At 52.5% G+C, this 14,829-nt stretch overlaps 1 protein-coding gene across 1 annotated transcript in view; it reads right to left on the reverse strand.

Moving 5' to 3' along the window:
- Positions 1 to 14,829, reverse strand: part of igdcc4 (immunoglobulin superfamily, DCC subclass, member 4) — a 47,837-nt gene that overhangs the window by 4,661 nt on the left and 28,347 nt on the right. The window contains 14 exon segments of the mRNA XM_036543914.1: positions 901 to 1,003; positions 2,314 to 2,448; positions 2,864 to 3,034; positions 3,882 to 4,009; positions 4,516 to 4,699; positions 4,979 to 5,083; positions 5,991 to 6,224; positions 6,629 to 6,802; positions 7,722 to 7,859; positions 8,570 to 8,734; positions 9,566 to 9,976; positions 10,174 to 10,326; positions 12,404 to 12,500; positions 12,502 to 12,539. Of these exon segments, the coding sequence (XP_036399807.1) occupies positions 901 to 1,003; positions 2,314 to 2,448; positions 2,864 to 3,034; positions 3,882 to 4,009; positions 4,516 to 4,699; positions 4,979 to 5,083; positions 5,991 to 6,224; positions 6,629 to 6,802; positions 7,722 to 7,859; positions 8,570 to 8,734; positions 9,566 to 9,976; positions 10,174 to 10,326; positions 12,404 to 12,500; positions 12,502 to 12,539 (2,236 nt within the window).

Below are 14,829 nucleotides of genomic sequence, written 5' to 3' on the forward strand. Positions count from 1 at the left end.
AGCATGGAAATGATTTAGAATGCTGTGGGTTACTAAGCTCCTATTTGCATTGAGTTATTATTCATGTCAAATGTGTGACATTAAGATACGGACACCTACGGGGTCTCGCACAAATCGTCGTCCCCGAGGTGATTCTCGAAACAATGGCACTCTCCGCTCAAATTTGAAAGATTTTGCAGCGAACACTGCTAAAAACAATCAATATTCCGCGCAGAACAGTCCTTTTGTTTCATACCCTATCCTGCTCATTAGCTGTATGGCTTTTTAATAGACCAAGACCACCCATCCGTGTCCCTCATTCAATCAGGACACACACTCAAACATCTGCCTCCTTCCTCCTGCTGCATGCAAACATGTACACACAGCTGCATGTGCACGCGCTTGCAAGCGCACGCTACTCGCACGCAAACACTCGCACACACACCCACTCTCACACTCACTCACACACACGCACATGCACACGCGCACACACGCACACGCACACCATTGTTTGGGTTGCTGAAAATTGCTCTACTAAGCCTTATGAACTGCATCCCAGAACGAGATTACTCCTCTTCCTTTTCTTTCAACCCTTAAAAACACTCTCTCCAGAGCGCAAATCAGAATTCAACAGGCAAACCTAAATTAGCTTGCTACATCATTTCACATAACGAACCTTCTTTCAGATCCTTACATGAATTTAATTCTACAACAATTAGCACAACGTCTCAGACATCTGTTTATCACATTGATGTACTCGAGTTTTGAGGCGTTTTGGGAAGCTTTCATGGTTGGGAGTGTCTTTGGGAGCGTTTTGGCTACTGACAGTGTTTGGGTGAGTTACGGGGTTGTGAGGGCCGTTTCCTGTGACGGCCGGTGCACGGTGGGGGGGGGGGGGGGGGGGGGGGGGGCGTGGCTCACCTGGCCTTGCCGTTGCGGAAGCTGACGCACATACAGAGCAGGATGCAGAGCAGACCCAGACACACCCCGACGATGATGCCCGTCACCGAGGGGATGTCCAGCTCTGCAGGGGGTGGGAGGGGGACAGGGTGGGACAGTGTCACTGGGGGTTGCAGCGAACTCCACACATTTCAGAAAGCGGGTGAAGTGACTCACAGAGATCTCCACTCACTATTCAAGAGACCGTGGCGTTACCTCAACGAGAGGTCCACACGTTATTTCAGAGCGAGAGAGGGACAGGAAGGAGAAAGTGAGAAAATCAACTCCGTGCTCCGCACGTTATTACCCTGATACGACGGGTACTACGACGCGCATCATTTCAAAGAGAAAGGAGAGAACGGCTCGCGGAGAGGTCCGCACGCTTTCGAGGGGTCAGAGCGGGTCGCGGCGCTGAACTTCCCTCACTCGGTCGAAATCCCAGCGGAGACCTTTGCGCCTTCAAAGCGGGCGCAGGGGTGCGCGCGCTCGCAGAGGCGGGAGCGAAGCGCACTCCCCTCCGGCTGGGCCCCGGCCCTGACACGCTCCCCTTCCTCCCCGTCTCTGTCAGTGAGTTTAGTGAGCTCCGCGGAGAGCGCTTCACACACGCAGGAGGAGAGATATTAATTGGGCATCAGTGATGGGCTTCTCTGTCTCCTCTGGCAGTAATCCGGAGGGGAGGGGGAGACAGATGGTGCCCCCCCCTCCCACCCCCCCTTCCCCTGATCTGTCTAGAATATTCTCATTCAACACAAGCATGACTACTGGCAAGGAAGGGAAGTTGCGGCGTGGCCAACTCAGTATGCAAATTTTACATCAAACATGTCATGATGCACCAAACCGCCTGTCTCTCTCTCTCTCTCTTTCTCTCTCTTTCTTCCTCTCCGTCTCTCTCTCTCTCTCTCTCTCACGTCTCAGCTTTAATGTCTCTGTCCCCAGTTTACCTGGCTCTGCACAGACGATGGAAGCTCAGAGAAAATGGCTGGCTTAAACCACTCATCTCGACGCTGACAATGTAAGAACCTGGCGGCTGAGAGATTATCCCCCCTGTTTATGGTACCAGCAAGTCTGTGTTTGTTTAAGTGGGTGCAGGCGATCCGGCCGTGCCTGCAGTTCCCTGCTGGAGTCCAGAGAGCAGAAGGGGGGGGGGGGGGGGGGGGGGTAGCAGGGGTACGAAGAAGCTTCTCCGGCAGCCGCAGCAGCTGACGGCTTCCAGCTGCGTCCTCGCTGTCTGGGCCTTTTTAACTGCCACAATGAAAGGTACAGCATATCTATGTGTGTGTGCGTGTGTGTATGATATTTACCGAACGCACGCACATGGTCACACTCCCAATGCGCGCATTGCAAACACAGGTAAAGGAGCACCCGGACGGGAGGTGCGGCCTCCGCCGCTCTCACCGTATTTCTCCGGCGGCGTGTGGACATCCTTCACGGCTGAAAACGGCCCCGCCCCCACAGATGTGCACGCCCCCATCTTGAAGAAGTAGTGTGTGCCGCTCAGCAGGTCCTGTACCTCTGTGCTTGTCAAACTGCCTGCGAGGGAGAGAGAGAGAGAGAGAGAGACTTTGACTTTCAGGTCTCCTTTATTTAACAACGGAAAAGCATCTCTATGGTTGACATATTTTTGTCATTTAAATAAGATAATATATAAAGGGAGAGAAAGACAGTTGGAGAGAGAGGGAGAAAGGAAGGGAGGAGAGGTAAAGGGACGGACTGAGTAAGAGAAGCAGAAGGAGTGAGAGAGACAGAGGGAGAGAGAAAGGGAGGGAAAAAGAGAGAGGGGGCAGAGGGGGGCAGAGGAAGGGAGGGTGAGAGAGACAAAAAGGGAGAGGGCAAGAGAGAGGAGGAAGAGAAAGAGGGAGAGAGATGGAATGAGGGAGGCAGTTCTAAAAAAGAAAAGAAAGGAAAGACTGGGGTGTTGCAGAGAGACAGGCAGAAGCGAGCGCACCGTGGCATGACAGAGAGCTCCACTGGTGGTCAGGCAGAGTGCTGTTCCCGCTGTACAGGATCCTGTACTCCACGATGATGCCGTTGGCCTCCAGAGGGGGGCGCCAGCTGACCAGCACACAGTTGGAGTCCAGGGCGGTGAGCTGGAACTCAGCAGGGGGTGTGTAGGGTCCTGCGGACAGCAGTGGGAAGGGGGACATGAGCTTTAGTGGAGGGACAGGGGCTGTGAAGCCATTACACCGCAGACATGAATAAACGACCTGCAAGTCTCTCCTTTGCGAGAGAGGTGCAGCTGACTCAGTCATCGTTGGCTTTCCCCTTTTCACCGGTTGACTGGCAGACGGAGTGAGGCTGGAAGGGGGGGGGGGGGGCAACTGGGCTCCCGGGTCTCAGACAAGTCTTGCTGTCCCACCCGCTACGCCCCCCTCCCTCCCATCCACCACTCTGCTGCCATGACTGATGGACTGACAGGGCACTGGGCCAATGAGGAGGAGGTCAGCTCCATCTGTGTAATTAATTACTGCCAATTATCTCCCCACGGCATCCCAGTACACACCGCTAAACACACACAAACACACACGGACACGAATGCACATAAGCAAACACAAACGCAAACACACACAAACTGTCATATTTTCCTCCACGTAACGGTAAAGTGCTGTTTACTGTTTACTGGGAAGGAAATGCAAACTTCATCAATGCATAGTACAGCAAATCCTGACCAACAGTAATAACCCTCAAACAGCCCATCTGGGAGTATTCAACAATGAGGCATCCTGCCTGTTCGTCTAGCAGCGCGCTGGACCATGTACGCATTAGTATTTATTTGCTTTGCGCACGCACTTATCCAGAGAGGCTTCCACCATTTGCATATCCTCCATCCCCGCTGTGGGGTAGTCACTGAAGCAGTTCAGGGCAGGCACCTCACTCAAAGTTACAGCGGCCTGGCGGTGAGCGGCCTGGGGGTTTGCTCCACACCGCTAGGCCGCGCTGCTGCCCTAACGTGGCAGGCTACTCACTGTCGGAGAAGGTGGACTCTTCCACGGTGTTGCTGAAGGGGCCGTCCACCTCCAGCCCGTTGGACTGCACCGCCAGCTCGTAGCGGGTGAAGGGCTTCAGCGCCCCCAGCAGGATCTCCTGGGCAGAGCTGCACGATGCACAGAAAAAGAAGGGGGGGGGGGGGCTGCTGTTATTATTATTGCTGTTATGCTTGCTTTTGTTATTACATTACACCGCATTACTGTCATTTGGCAGACACTCTTACAAAGAGCAACTTACAATTTTATCCCTTTATACAGCTAGATATTTATTGAGGCAATTCTGGGTTAAGTACCTTGCCCAAGGATACACCAGCAGTGCCCCAACAGGGAATCGAACCAGCAAGCTTTAAGTTATGAGCCCTGCTCCTTACCACTATTCTACAGTGCTGCTGCTTCATGTCTTTTATTCCTCTTCTTCTTCTTCTCCTTCTTATTATTATTATTATTATTATTCACACATGCAATTGTCATGCCAATAAAGCTTTTGGAATTTGAATTTGAAATGTGAGAGGACAGCACTCTGAGGAAATGACAGGCATGCAGCCTGCTAACTGTGCTGTGATCCCAGTGGCTGCACGCATGAGCTGGGGGAAAGGCAGCAGGACGCACTGACCTGGTGTAGTAGGAGACCAGGGAGGCGTTGCGGAGCCCGGCAGGGCTGCAGCGCACCGTGTAGTTGATGATGCGGACGGTGCTGAAGCGCGGCTTCTCCCAGCGCAGCCAGATGGACGTGGAGCTGTTGGCGGAGGCCTGGACGCCGCTGGGGGGCAGGGGTGGCAGGAAGCCCTGCGGGGGAACTGAAGGGAGGGAGCCGGGTCACTCGGCCCGCTCGGCCCGCACCCTTGCTCAACACAGCAAGCGTTTCACACGCTATTCATTACATCACATTGCACTATTGTCATTTAGCAGACGGTCTTTTCCATCTTATTCGCCGACACGCGCTCCACTTTGCTAAATGAATCCAGGTTAAGGACCTTCTGTAAGTGTTAGACAACCCCGCACTGTCCACTTCTCAGACATGCAAGCTTATTTGGTGTGTGTCCAGCTCCCTGCCCCAATCAGTCACCTCCTCCTACCTCCTGTGACGGGCGCTTTCTCGGTCCGCCCCTTCCACACAGCCGCGTAGCCGTCTGTCTGCTTGTTGTAGGCCCACACCTTCACCTCGTACAGGCGGTCGGGGACTGACGGACAGACAGAAAGACAGACAGGCGGAAGGACGTTATTTGAGGAAAAAAAAACTGGCACATACAGAGCAAAGAATGCTGGGAACGGAATGACCGTAACAGAATGCGAGAAATCTTCATACCCATGAAATGCCTGCGGTATCGGCTAAGCAGTTCTTTGACAGCGCTGCCTTTATACAGCCGCTAATGTGTGGCTGTATGCTAATAGGGGACCAACAAAGACATTATCTAGACAAGAGAGGCCCATTCTCGGGACCTGCCACTGGAGTCTAATTGCTGCTCTATTTGACGTATTGGTTTACTGCGTGACCCGCAGCGTTTCAGATAATGAAATGAAAGCAAGGCCTGGAAGTATCTACTGATTGCGTTAGCCGGGCTAATGTGAGCGCCGTGGCTACCAGGGCCCTTTAGCGGTCTCGTCTCACTGCCTGCCGCGCACAGTTTCCCTCCTTCTGGACTCGCCTCTCCCCTCTCCGCTCCCCCGGCAGAGCACCCGCAGAGGGGTGCGTGACCGAGGCCCAGGCCAAGCCCTCTGCCTGCAGCACAGCGAGGGCACGCCAGCCCCCTGACTGCGGAGCAGCAGTACCGCAGCGAGAGAAGCGAACGGGCAGGTCCAGGATCAGTGGAGAGGGGCGCCCTGTCCATCTGCACACACCTGAAATGCGCAGTCTGGCAGAGCCAGGACCAGGGAGGTAAAGTCCTGCGCCAAGCTTCACATCATGTGTGTATATACTAAACGGCTATAAAGATGAGCTCCACAAAGCAACACTCCTTATAGTTCTCTCACTTCTCACAGTCTACTAATCGATTGACTGGCTGACTCAATGGCCCAGAGACTGATCACTGCTGTAATTTATGAATATATTAATTTGAATATCCATTGCTGGGGGCTGAAATCACTCACTCAGGCCAGTGACCTCGTGATGTTTGGTCCTCTTCCTGAGTTTGATTGGCTGGGCCCCCGGCGCCCTCTCCCGCTCGCTCCCAGGGCCGTCCTCATTGGCCTGCTCCTCGAGCTCCGCCTCGCGACAGAACAGCTTGTATCCGGAGATCTGCGTGTGATTGGGTGGCGGCTGCCACGTGACAAGGAGGGAGTGCATTTTGGCCCTCACTTTCAGCTCGGTGGGAGCAAAGAGCACTGCGAGAGGCAGGGAGAAAAGCAAATAAGCAGGCGGAGGAAAAACATGTCACAGCCTCCAGCCGGACTGGACCTGGCAAATTCAAGGACGTAACTTCAATTTAAATCGAGTCCAAACAGAAGAGTACGTCTGCATGGCTGGTTTCAGCTGTGACTAAAGCAAGTGGCTCAATGAAAAGAACTGCCACTGGTTAACTGACTGAATAATTAACTCACTCACTGAGGTACAGGCTACTAGTAATCGCTTTTTACTTGTGGAGGAAATAGCTCCTCAATAGTGTCTGCTAGGTTATTATTAATTATGGATTCCAAATATTACACAAATATAACACTCAGTCCAGGACCTGTTACACACCCGCACACGTACAGGTTAAACACAGTGCAGAACCGAATCCCGGGCTCACCCATGGTGTGGTTGATGTGGTCGGGGGTGCGGTGCAGGGTCCACTCGGAGGGCGTCCCGAACCCGGCGCGGGTGCCGGCCGCCATGCGCACGCGGTACAGCTGGTTGGGGCGCAGCCCGCGCAGGGTGACCTGGGTCTCGTTCCCCGCCACCTCCACGGATGTCACGTTGTCCTCTGGAGGACACGCATACAACAAAGTCACACCACACGCTGCCACACCCAGAGCATGTGACACGGGAACATGAGGCTTAAGTCTTCAGCCTAGATTTGGAATGGATGCTGTGCTTGTCAGGGGAGATATATATGTAGACACTACAGACAGGAAAACTGTAATCCTCTAACAGCCAATGAGAGAGTTGTGTTCAGATTCAGAATGACAGCAGATGACCTAAACTCCAGTTTCAGGTAACATATTACACTTGGAATGAGAGTGCTAAACCCTAGCATTAGGCACTAGAGTGGTTTAGTCAAGTTAGCGTACAGCTTATACAATTAAGCTCCTTTTGGATAGTCATGTCACTGTTAATGTCAAATATCTGGCGGTAAGACACCGCCAGGTTCTCCCGCAAACTGTGCAAGATGCCACCAAGCTCCAATCAAACACAAGTCATTTCACTGCTAATGCTGCCGAACACAATCAATACTTGACATGTACCATTTCTTTTGTTTCATACCCTATCTTGCTCATTAGCTGTATGGCTTTTTAATAGACCAAGACCACCCATCCGTGTCCCTTATTCAATCAGGACACACACTCAAACATCTGCCTCCTTCCTCCTGCTGCTGCCGGGCACGACTCCCCCACAACACACTCTCTCACACACACACACACACACACACACACACACACACACACACACACACACAACACACACACACTCACACACAGGCACATGCGCACACACACGCACACACACACACACATACACACACACACACGAACACACACAAACACACACACACACACACACACACACACACACAGTGTATTAAATGTCGTTTTATATGCACATTCTCTACACTGATTTCCATAAGATCAGTAACTGAGGGGGTCGAAGCTTCAGCTGTGCTCCCAGCCAGGAGGGGCGCTCACCGTGCTCCAGGGCACAGTAGTCCACGCGGTAGCGGGTGATGGCCCCGCGGCTGTGCTGGGAGGACAGGGGCAGCCACATCACGCGGATGTCAGTGGAGGAGGTGCTGAAGAGGGACAGCTGTGGGGGGGCGCTGGGAACTGCGGGGGGGAGAGGCAGACCGGGCGCAGTCAGTCACCCCGAAATAAGCACCATTACGATAACATACTCCCCACTATAACTCAATACATTACACCTCAAAATGAGCACCATTATGAGATATTATACTTGAATATACCCCATTACATTATACCTCAAAATACACATCATTACAAGAGATTAAACCCCAACATACCTCAACAGTTACACCTCAATATATTATAGCCCAATTTACACCAATACAATATACTGAAAAATAAGCACCATTACAATAAATGCCACCGTAAGGAGTGGAGTGCAGCATGTCTCTTTAAATAATTTAATCAATCAACCTGTAAACACCACAATAATAATAAGAAAACAGTAACAGAATCAAATACTGTTTTAGTATGGTAAATGTCAGTTTAATGCTGTCAATGTTAAAATGTTTAAGCACGCTGATATTCCAAGATAAAATCCAAAAACGTTTTTTGTAACAATGGCAACAACATGCGTACAGTTCAGTTTGAAAAAAAAAAAGGGATTATTATTAGTTTTCCATAATTTCACCACACCATCCACCCACAAATTTACAGTTTGCTAAAAAAGGAAAGACTAAACCAACCTATCAGCAATTAACCTTTAATTACTGCGTTTTAAGTTTTCAGAAGAGCAGATTTTCACAACCGTGGCGTCAAGAAAAGCTCATTGTCCCCCTCCCCCTGTTACCCACCGTCCTCCAGCATCTCCACGGTGACGGGCTGTGACGGGCGGCTGGCGCCCATGGGCGAGTACGCCACCACGTAGAAGGTGTACGCTGTGTGTGGCTGCAGCTCCTTCACGTGGTACTCCGTGGTGTCGTTGTTCACCGCAAACTGGTACTCCATGTTATCAGACCCTGGGAGGAACAGGAGAGCAGGCCTTTTACACCACTCCTTCATCTCTGATTAAGGAAACTACGGATATACCCAATAAGGGGTCACTGGGACGGGACATGTTCCAGAAACAACCCTTTATGCCAACCATCTGTGCAGGTGCTGTGTCTGTTGTTTCAAAGTATTCTGAAGACTGAAGGAAATGACATGAAAAGGACCTAAGTCGTCTTCAGAGTGCATCCCGGGGAACAGTTTTTGAACGGATGAATCCTTTTGAGGATCACCCCCTACAGCCTGGTTCCATCATTATCTGTTTGAAGTGGTATCTGTTTCGACGTGTTTCGAAGACTGAAGGAAATGGAAGGGTGGCAGTGTAGCACGGTGGTAAGGAGCAGGGCTCGTAACTGAAAGGTTGCTGGTTTGATTCCCTGCTGGGACACTGCTGCTGTACCCCTGGGCAAGTTAGCGAACCCAGAATTGCCTCAGTAAATATCCGGCTGTATAAATGGATACCAGGTAAAACTGTAACCTATAGTCGTGCTGGAAAAGGGCCTCTGCTAACTGACAATAATGTAAAAACTTAACGTAAAAAGCACGCAAGTTGTGTGTCCCGATGAATGGTTTTTGAGTTAATGAAACCTTTTCAGGATTAGTCCCTACAGTCTGTTTCCATCATTGTCTGAAATATTCCCCTCAATCTGAGCAAGGACGTATTCAAGAACAGAGACCACTGCATTAGCACATGTACGCTGGGTAAATGAACAGAACCCATGTTTCACAACGGCAGTTACAGCGCAGGCCGGTATACAGCGGCTGGGTTAGGACCGCTGCCTCTCCCTCTCTGAGGCGCTCACCGGCCGCCCGCTGGTAGTGCACGGAGAAGCCGATGATCTGGTCGCTGTTGAGCTCGGGCCGCTCCCAGGTGAGCAGGGCGCTGGTGCTGGAGTAGGGCTGGGCGGAGAGGCGGCGGGGGGCGCTGGGCAGGCCCTCGCGCACGATGACGGACAGCTTGGCGGTGGCGCAGGCCGTGCCCAGGCTGTTGGCGGCGATGCACTGGTAGTAGCCGGCGTCGTCCGGGCCCAGCTGGTTGATGAGCAGCACGCCGGGGCTCTGGGTCTTCACGCGGCCGTTGGACAGCACCGGCTCGCCGTTCTTCAGCCAGCGCAGCGCCGGCGGCGGCTCGCCCGAGCTGTTGCACACGAAGCGCGCCGTGTTGCCGCGGGACAGCGACACCGTCTCCGGGGGCTGCAGTATGACGGGCGGGGCTGGGGGCAGGACGGAGAGGGGGGGGGGCGGGAGAGAGAGAGGGAACAAGTGAGAGAGGGGGAATGAGCACAACTGTTCGAGCACCTTGGGCTCTCGAGTCCCGGGTCAGAGACGCCGAAGGAGGGGCCTACACCAGAACAACGCCCCCCCCACCCCCCCCCCGACCACAACCCTGCTCCCACCGTGACTCACTCACCCAGCACGCGCAGCTCCGCGGTGGCAATGACAAACTCCCGCGTCTTGGGCTTGTTGGCGCGGCAGACGTAGACGCCGCCGTGGTGCCGACGCGTGTCTGGGATGAGCAGGTTCGTCGCCAGGACCACCACGTCCGTAGCGATGGGCTTTCCATCTGAGGGGCGAGGGGGAGAAAGGAAGAGGCTAGAACAAAACAGCAGCGCTGCGCACATTCCGAAAGAGCTCCGTTTCTTAAAGCGGGGGCCCGAATTTGCGGGGGGGGGGGGGGAGCGCGGGACACTGCAGGCAGCGGTGAGAGGAAACGTGGAGGGCTCCCTGAAGCTGGGCGGGTCCTTCCCTCACGGCCCCGGGACGGTGTGCCCGGTCTGGGCTGCACGGTCCCCGCACCTCTCAGACTCAGACGGAGGGGCCGCGGGGTCACGCTGGCCTATGCTTTACTGCTGCCCCGTCGAGGGGCCATTAATGCCAGGCCTCGACAAAATACTACCAGGTGCTCGGCGGCTTCAAAAGAGGGCCGCTGCGTTTTATCCTCTGCTCCCAGGAGCGTCTGCGGGGCTTTTAGCGGGCTGGCCTTGGCTCCTGACCCTCAGAGGGGTTTAAAAAGGAGCTTGGCGGGGCTTTGAGGAGGGACGTGGAGGGATGGGGAAGGGGGGGGGGGGCTCAAATGTGGCTCCGTTTCCAGCTCCCATAACTGCAGGCATTAGTGTGTGTGTGTGTGTGTGTGTGTCTGCTTGTGCGCACTCATGTGAGTGTGTACGTGCATGGGAATGTGTGTGTGTGTGTGTGTGTGTGTGTGTGTGTGTGTACATGTATATATGTGTGTCTCTTTGTGTGTATAAGTGTATCCATTTGTGCGTGTGTGTAGGTGTGTGTGTGCACGTATGTGTGTGAGTGTACGTTCATGTATGTGAGTATGTGAGTACGTTCATGTATGTGAGTGCATGTGCATCTGTGTGTGTGTCTGTGTGTGTATGTATATGTGTATCCACTTGCGCGCATGTGTGTGTGTGTGTGTGTGTGTGTGTGTGTCTGTGTGTGTGTATGTGTGTGAGGGGTGCTGAGATTGTGCAGTGGCTGGTCGGAGGAGCCAGCCTGCCCCCCCCCAGTCCTGCGCTGTGGGTGCGGGGCCAGCGCGTGAGGTGGGCTGGAGCCCGGGGCGGCCGCTCTGCTGCGGGGACGCCAACGAGCCAGAGCTAATTAAGCACAGCCCCCCAGGGCACTGGCGCTGGAGGTCCGCAATCTGTCTGGAGCGAGCGCTCTCCAGCAAGGCAGACTTCCGCAACACGCTGCCGCGACAGGCCTAATTCAAACAATCCAAGGGGGTCGCATCTGTGTTCATTTGCTAGAGGATGCCTCGCTGGTGCACTTCTGTTATTAGATCAAGTTACATATACATGTCTGCGTGTGCGTGTGTGTATATACACACACATACATTACATTACATTATTGTCATTTGGCAGACACTCTTATACAGAGCAACTTACACAGAGCATCTAATAAAGTGATGTGAAGACGTATACACACATTATTATTTATACAATATGTATTAATGTGTATAATAACATGGCATGCACATTTCAGTGTTGCTAGCTACTAAGAAATACTACTGAGAATATTCCTGTAGACAAAGCCTTTTCACTTTACATGAGCCACAACCTGAATGTGATCCTGTAGTTGCAGTAGGTTTTACCATACGAGGAGCAGGAGAGGCACAGCGCAAAGTCTCGGCCTTAAGGAGATGAGTTTGTGCTGGCCTGCTGGGCGGTGTTCCTTTAGCATGTTCATGTAGCATATCTACCTGCACTGATCTGAACCAAGGCCTTCAATCCACCTGCACCTTTTCCTGGGAATGAGCACCCAGCATGCCGCTGATCAACGGCAGGACACATTTCTAAGCAAATTCAATGAGGAAACAAGTATTCTGCAGGGCGCCTTTGCAAATTTACAGCTTTAAACGACAGATGCAAAAAGAATACCTGCCTGCAGGACTTTAGCACTGAGCGTGGCCTGTGCCATCTGTACCAATATTAACACAATACGAAATGAAGGGGAAAGTACACAGGAATGACTGACGGCTGGTTACTAAGGTGATTGGGAGAGAGGTCAGCTGGGAAGCGAAGGGGAGAGGAAAAAAAGGCACTAAAGCAGAAAGCTATAAAATAGAGTGGGGGGCATTTTGAGGGGGCGGACTTCTGTGATCGTGATGATGAGAGAGAGAGGGGGGGACTCACCGAGCCTGCTCCAAGACACCAGGGGTTTCGGCTGCCCCTGCGCCATGCACTCCATCACGGCGGGACGTCCCGATATCACCGTGGTGTTCCGGGGGGGGCGCCACGATCACCACCTCTCCCGGGACCGGGCGCTGGCCTGCAGGTGCAAACATCCTGCTCAGTTTCACCGCTGCACAAACTCTCAGAGCAGGTGAAGGCGCAGGCGTCTGACCGGCCAGCAGAGGGCAGCAGCGTACAGGTGGAGCGCCCACCGCCGCACCAGGGTCTCGGCTAAACGGCGGCATCTCAACCCGAAGTCAAGGGCCTTGTCCGAGTCAAGGAACATCACCCAGCTCTCAGGTGTCTCAGTACACCAGCACGGCGCTGTGACGGACAGGAGAGTGGTCATCCAATTACCAGCTCTGGCCATTCTGAGAAAGGCATCTCCCTCTGAAACCTTATCAGTGCTGACCAGCTCCAGACTTATGTCAGGGATCACAAGCACAGAGTGAGGGATAACCAGAAAAGAAGGGGGCAATAGAGTTCTCTATTAATGCTTTCTAAAAAAAACAATAAATACAGCCATGTTACGTGTGAAAGTGTATTCATGGTTCTAATGTGCGAAGGAAGGCAATCCTGCATTGCTCCAAAACTATATAAATAAATAAATAATCACAGTCACTTTCTTGGACAAGTAGAACTGGGCATTAGTATGCAAAATGAATCACTATATTTAGTGCTTCTAAGTCTCTAAGTAATCATGCTCCTAGTGAGGCCACACAGATTTATTCTCAGCTCAAACACTTTCAAAACCCACATTGTGATAATGATTCTTAAAAAAGCGCGAGCATGCTTCCTGGGAAACAGTAAGCATATTATAAATTAATAACTGAGATTACATACAGTGGCACTTGATTATGCATGAAGGCTGAGGATTTTAAATGGGTCAGCCTGCCGTCTCTGTGCTGTCAGAGGATGCCTGCTGAGAGCTGTATGTGCCCGTGTGTGCGTGTGTATGTGTGTGTGTGTGTGTGTACATGTGTGCACTCCTATGTGTGTGCTCCTTTGTGCGTCCCTGTATGTGTGTGTGCACGAGTATGTGTGTGTGTGTGCGTGCTCCTTTATGTGTGTGTGAGAGAGCATGTGCAGGCACTCCTGTGCGTATGAGTGTATCTCTGTAAGTGTATTCATATGTGTGTCCAGTGTCCACACATCCATATGTGCATTTTTTGAGTATGGAAAACACTGCCTGTTAGAATGTCTGCAATGACCCCTGGCCCAGCCATACCAACAGACTTTAAGCATAACGCCTACTGCCTCCCTCCTTGGACTGACCAACCTGCACCACAAGCGTCCTCAGAAACGAGGACAAACTCTGACCTGTGAGCCACGTGTGCCCCGTCTTTATTTTTCTGTCTGACACACTTTGTTTTATCCCTTATCTCATGGTGTTTGATTCAAGCATTTCACTGCTGCACAGTTTTTTGTTGAATATTCGTCCCTGAGTAAGGGACTGATTGTCACTGCTCTTGCCGCTGAAGAGGCTGAGTGGTGGCACAGGGAAACGGAGTGACACTCAGAGGAGCTGTGATCTCACCTGCTGGAGGCTCGAGTGTGAGGAGGAGGAGGAGGAGGAGGTGGCATTTACACCGACGCTTCGTGTTATTTTGTATTGATTTCCAGCGTTAATTGTGAGGGGGTAATGACCGTGGCTGGACACTGGAATCTCTCTCACTTTCTCTCTCTTTGACCATTATCAGTGTTTTCATACAGAAATCACCTTTGCTTTTCCCCAGCACACAGGCAATTTCATATCTCCAAAGCACTTCTCCGTGTCTAGGCAACAGATATCGCTTTGTGCCTGCAAAGTGTCACGGTAGTCAAAAGTCCATTCTATGACCATTTCTGACATACACGCACATACAGACACACACACACACACACACACACACACCAAAACCTCATAAGCACAATGACAGGTCAGGATCAATCTTGACTACGAGCTTGCTGGGGAAAAAAAAGAGCTGGACCTGTGCGGGAGATGAAAGTGGAGACAGGCTTTTAATGCGCTCTCCACTCGGGAGTAGGCAGAATCGAATCAGGCCGCGGTGCTGGACACCATTACTGCTCAGTAATGAATACACAGCTCTCCCCTACAGGATGGGGTTTCTCCACCCTATTACTCAGTCCGGGGAGGGGGGCGGAGCTCACGCCGCACATTTCATTAGCCAGGGAGGGGAGGGGAAACGGGAAGGGAGAGCTGGCCGCTGATTGGCCGGGCGGCGATCCCCTCCGGAGAGGGCAATTAGGCCAGGCTCAGCTGCTCTGAGAGGCAGCATCTGCTTCGGCGGTACCAGGAAGGGAAACCCCCCACCCCCCAATGCTTTCCCCAATGCCCCCCCCCAGACGCGGTCCACCCCCTTTTTGTTGGCAGACGGCCCCACCCT

The sequence above is a fragment of the Megalops cyprinoides genome, chromosome 13, assembly GCF_013368585.1.
Source record: "Megalops cyprinoides isolate fMegCyp1 chromosome 13, fMegCyp1.pri, whole genome shotgun sequence".
Classification (NCBI taxonomy): domain Eukaryota; kingdom Metazoa; phylum Chordata; class Actinopteri; order Elopiformes; family Megalopidae; genus Megalops; species Megalops cyprinoides.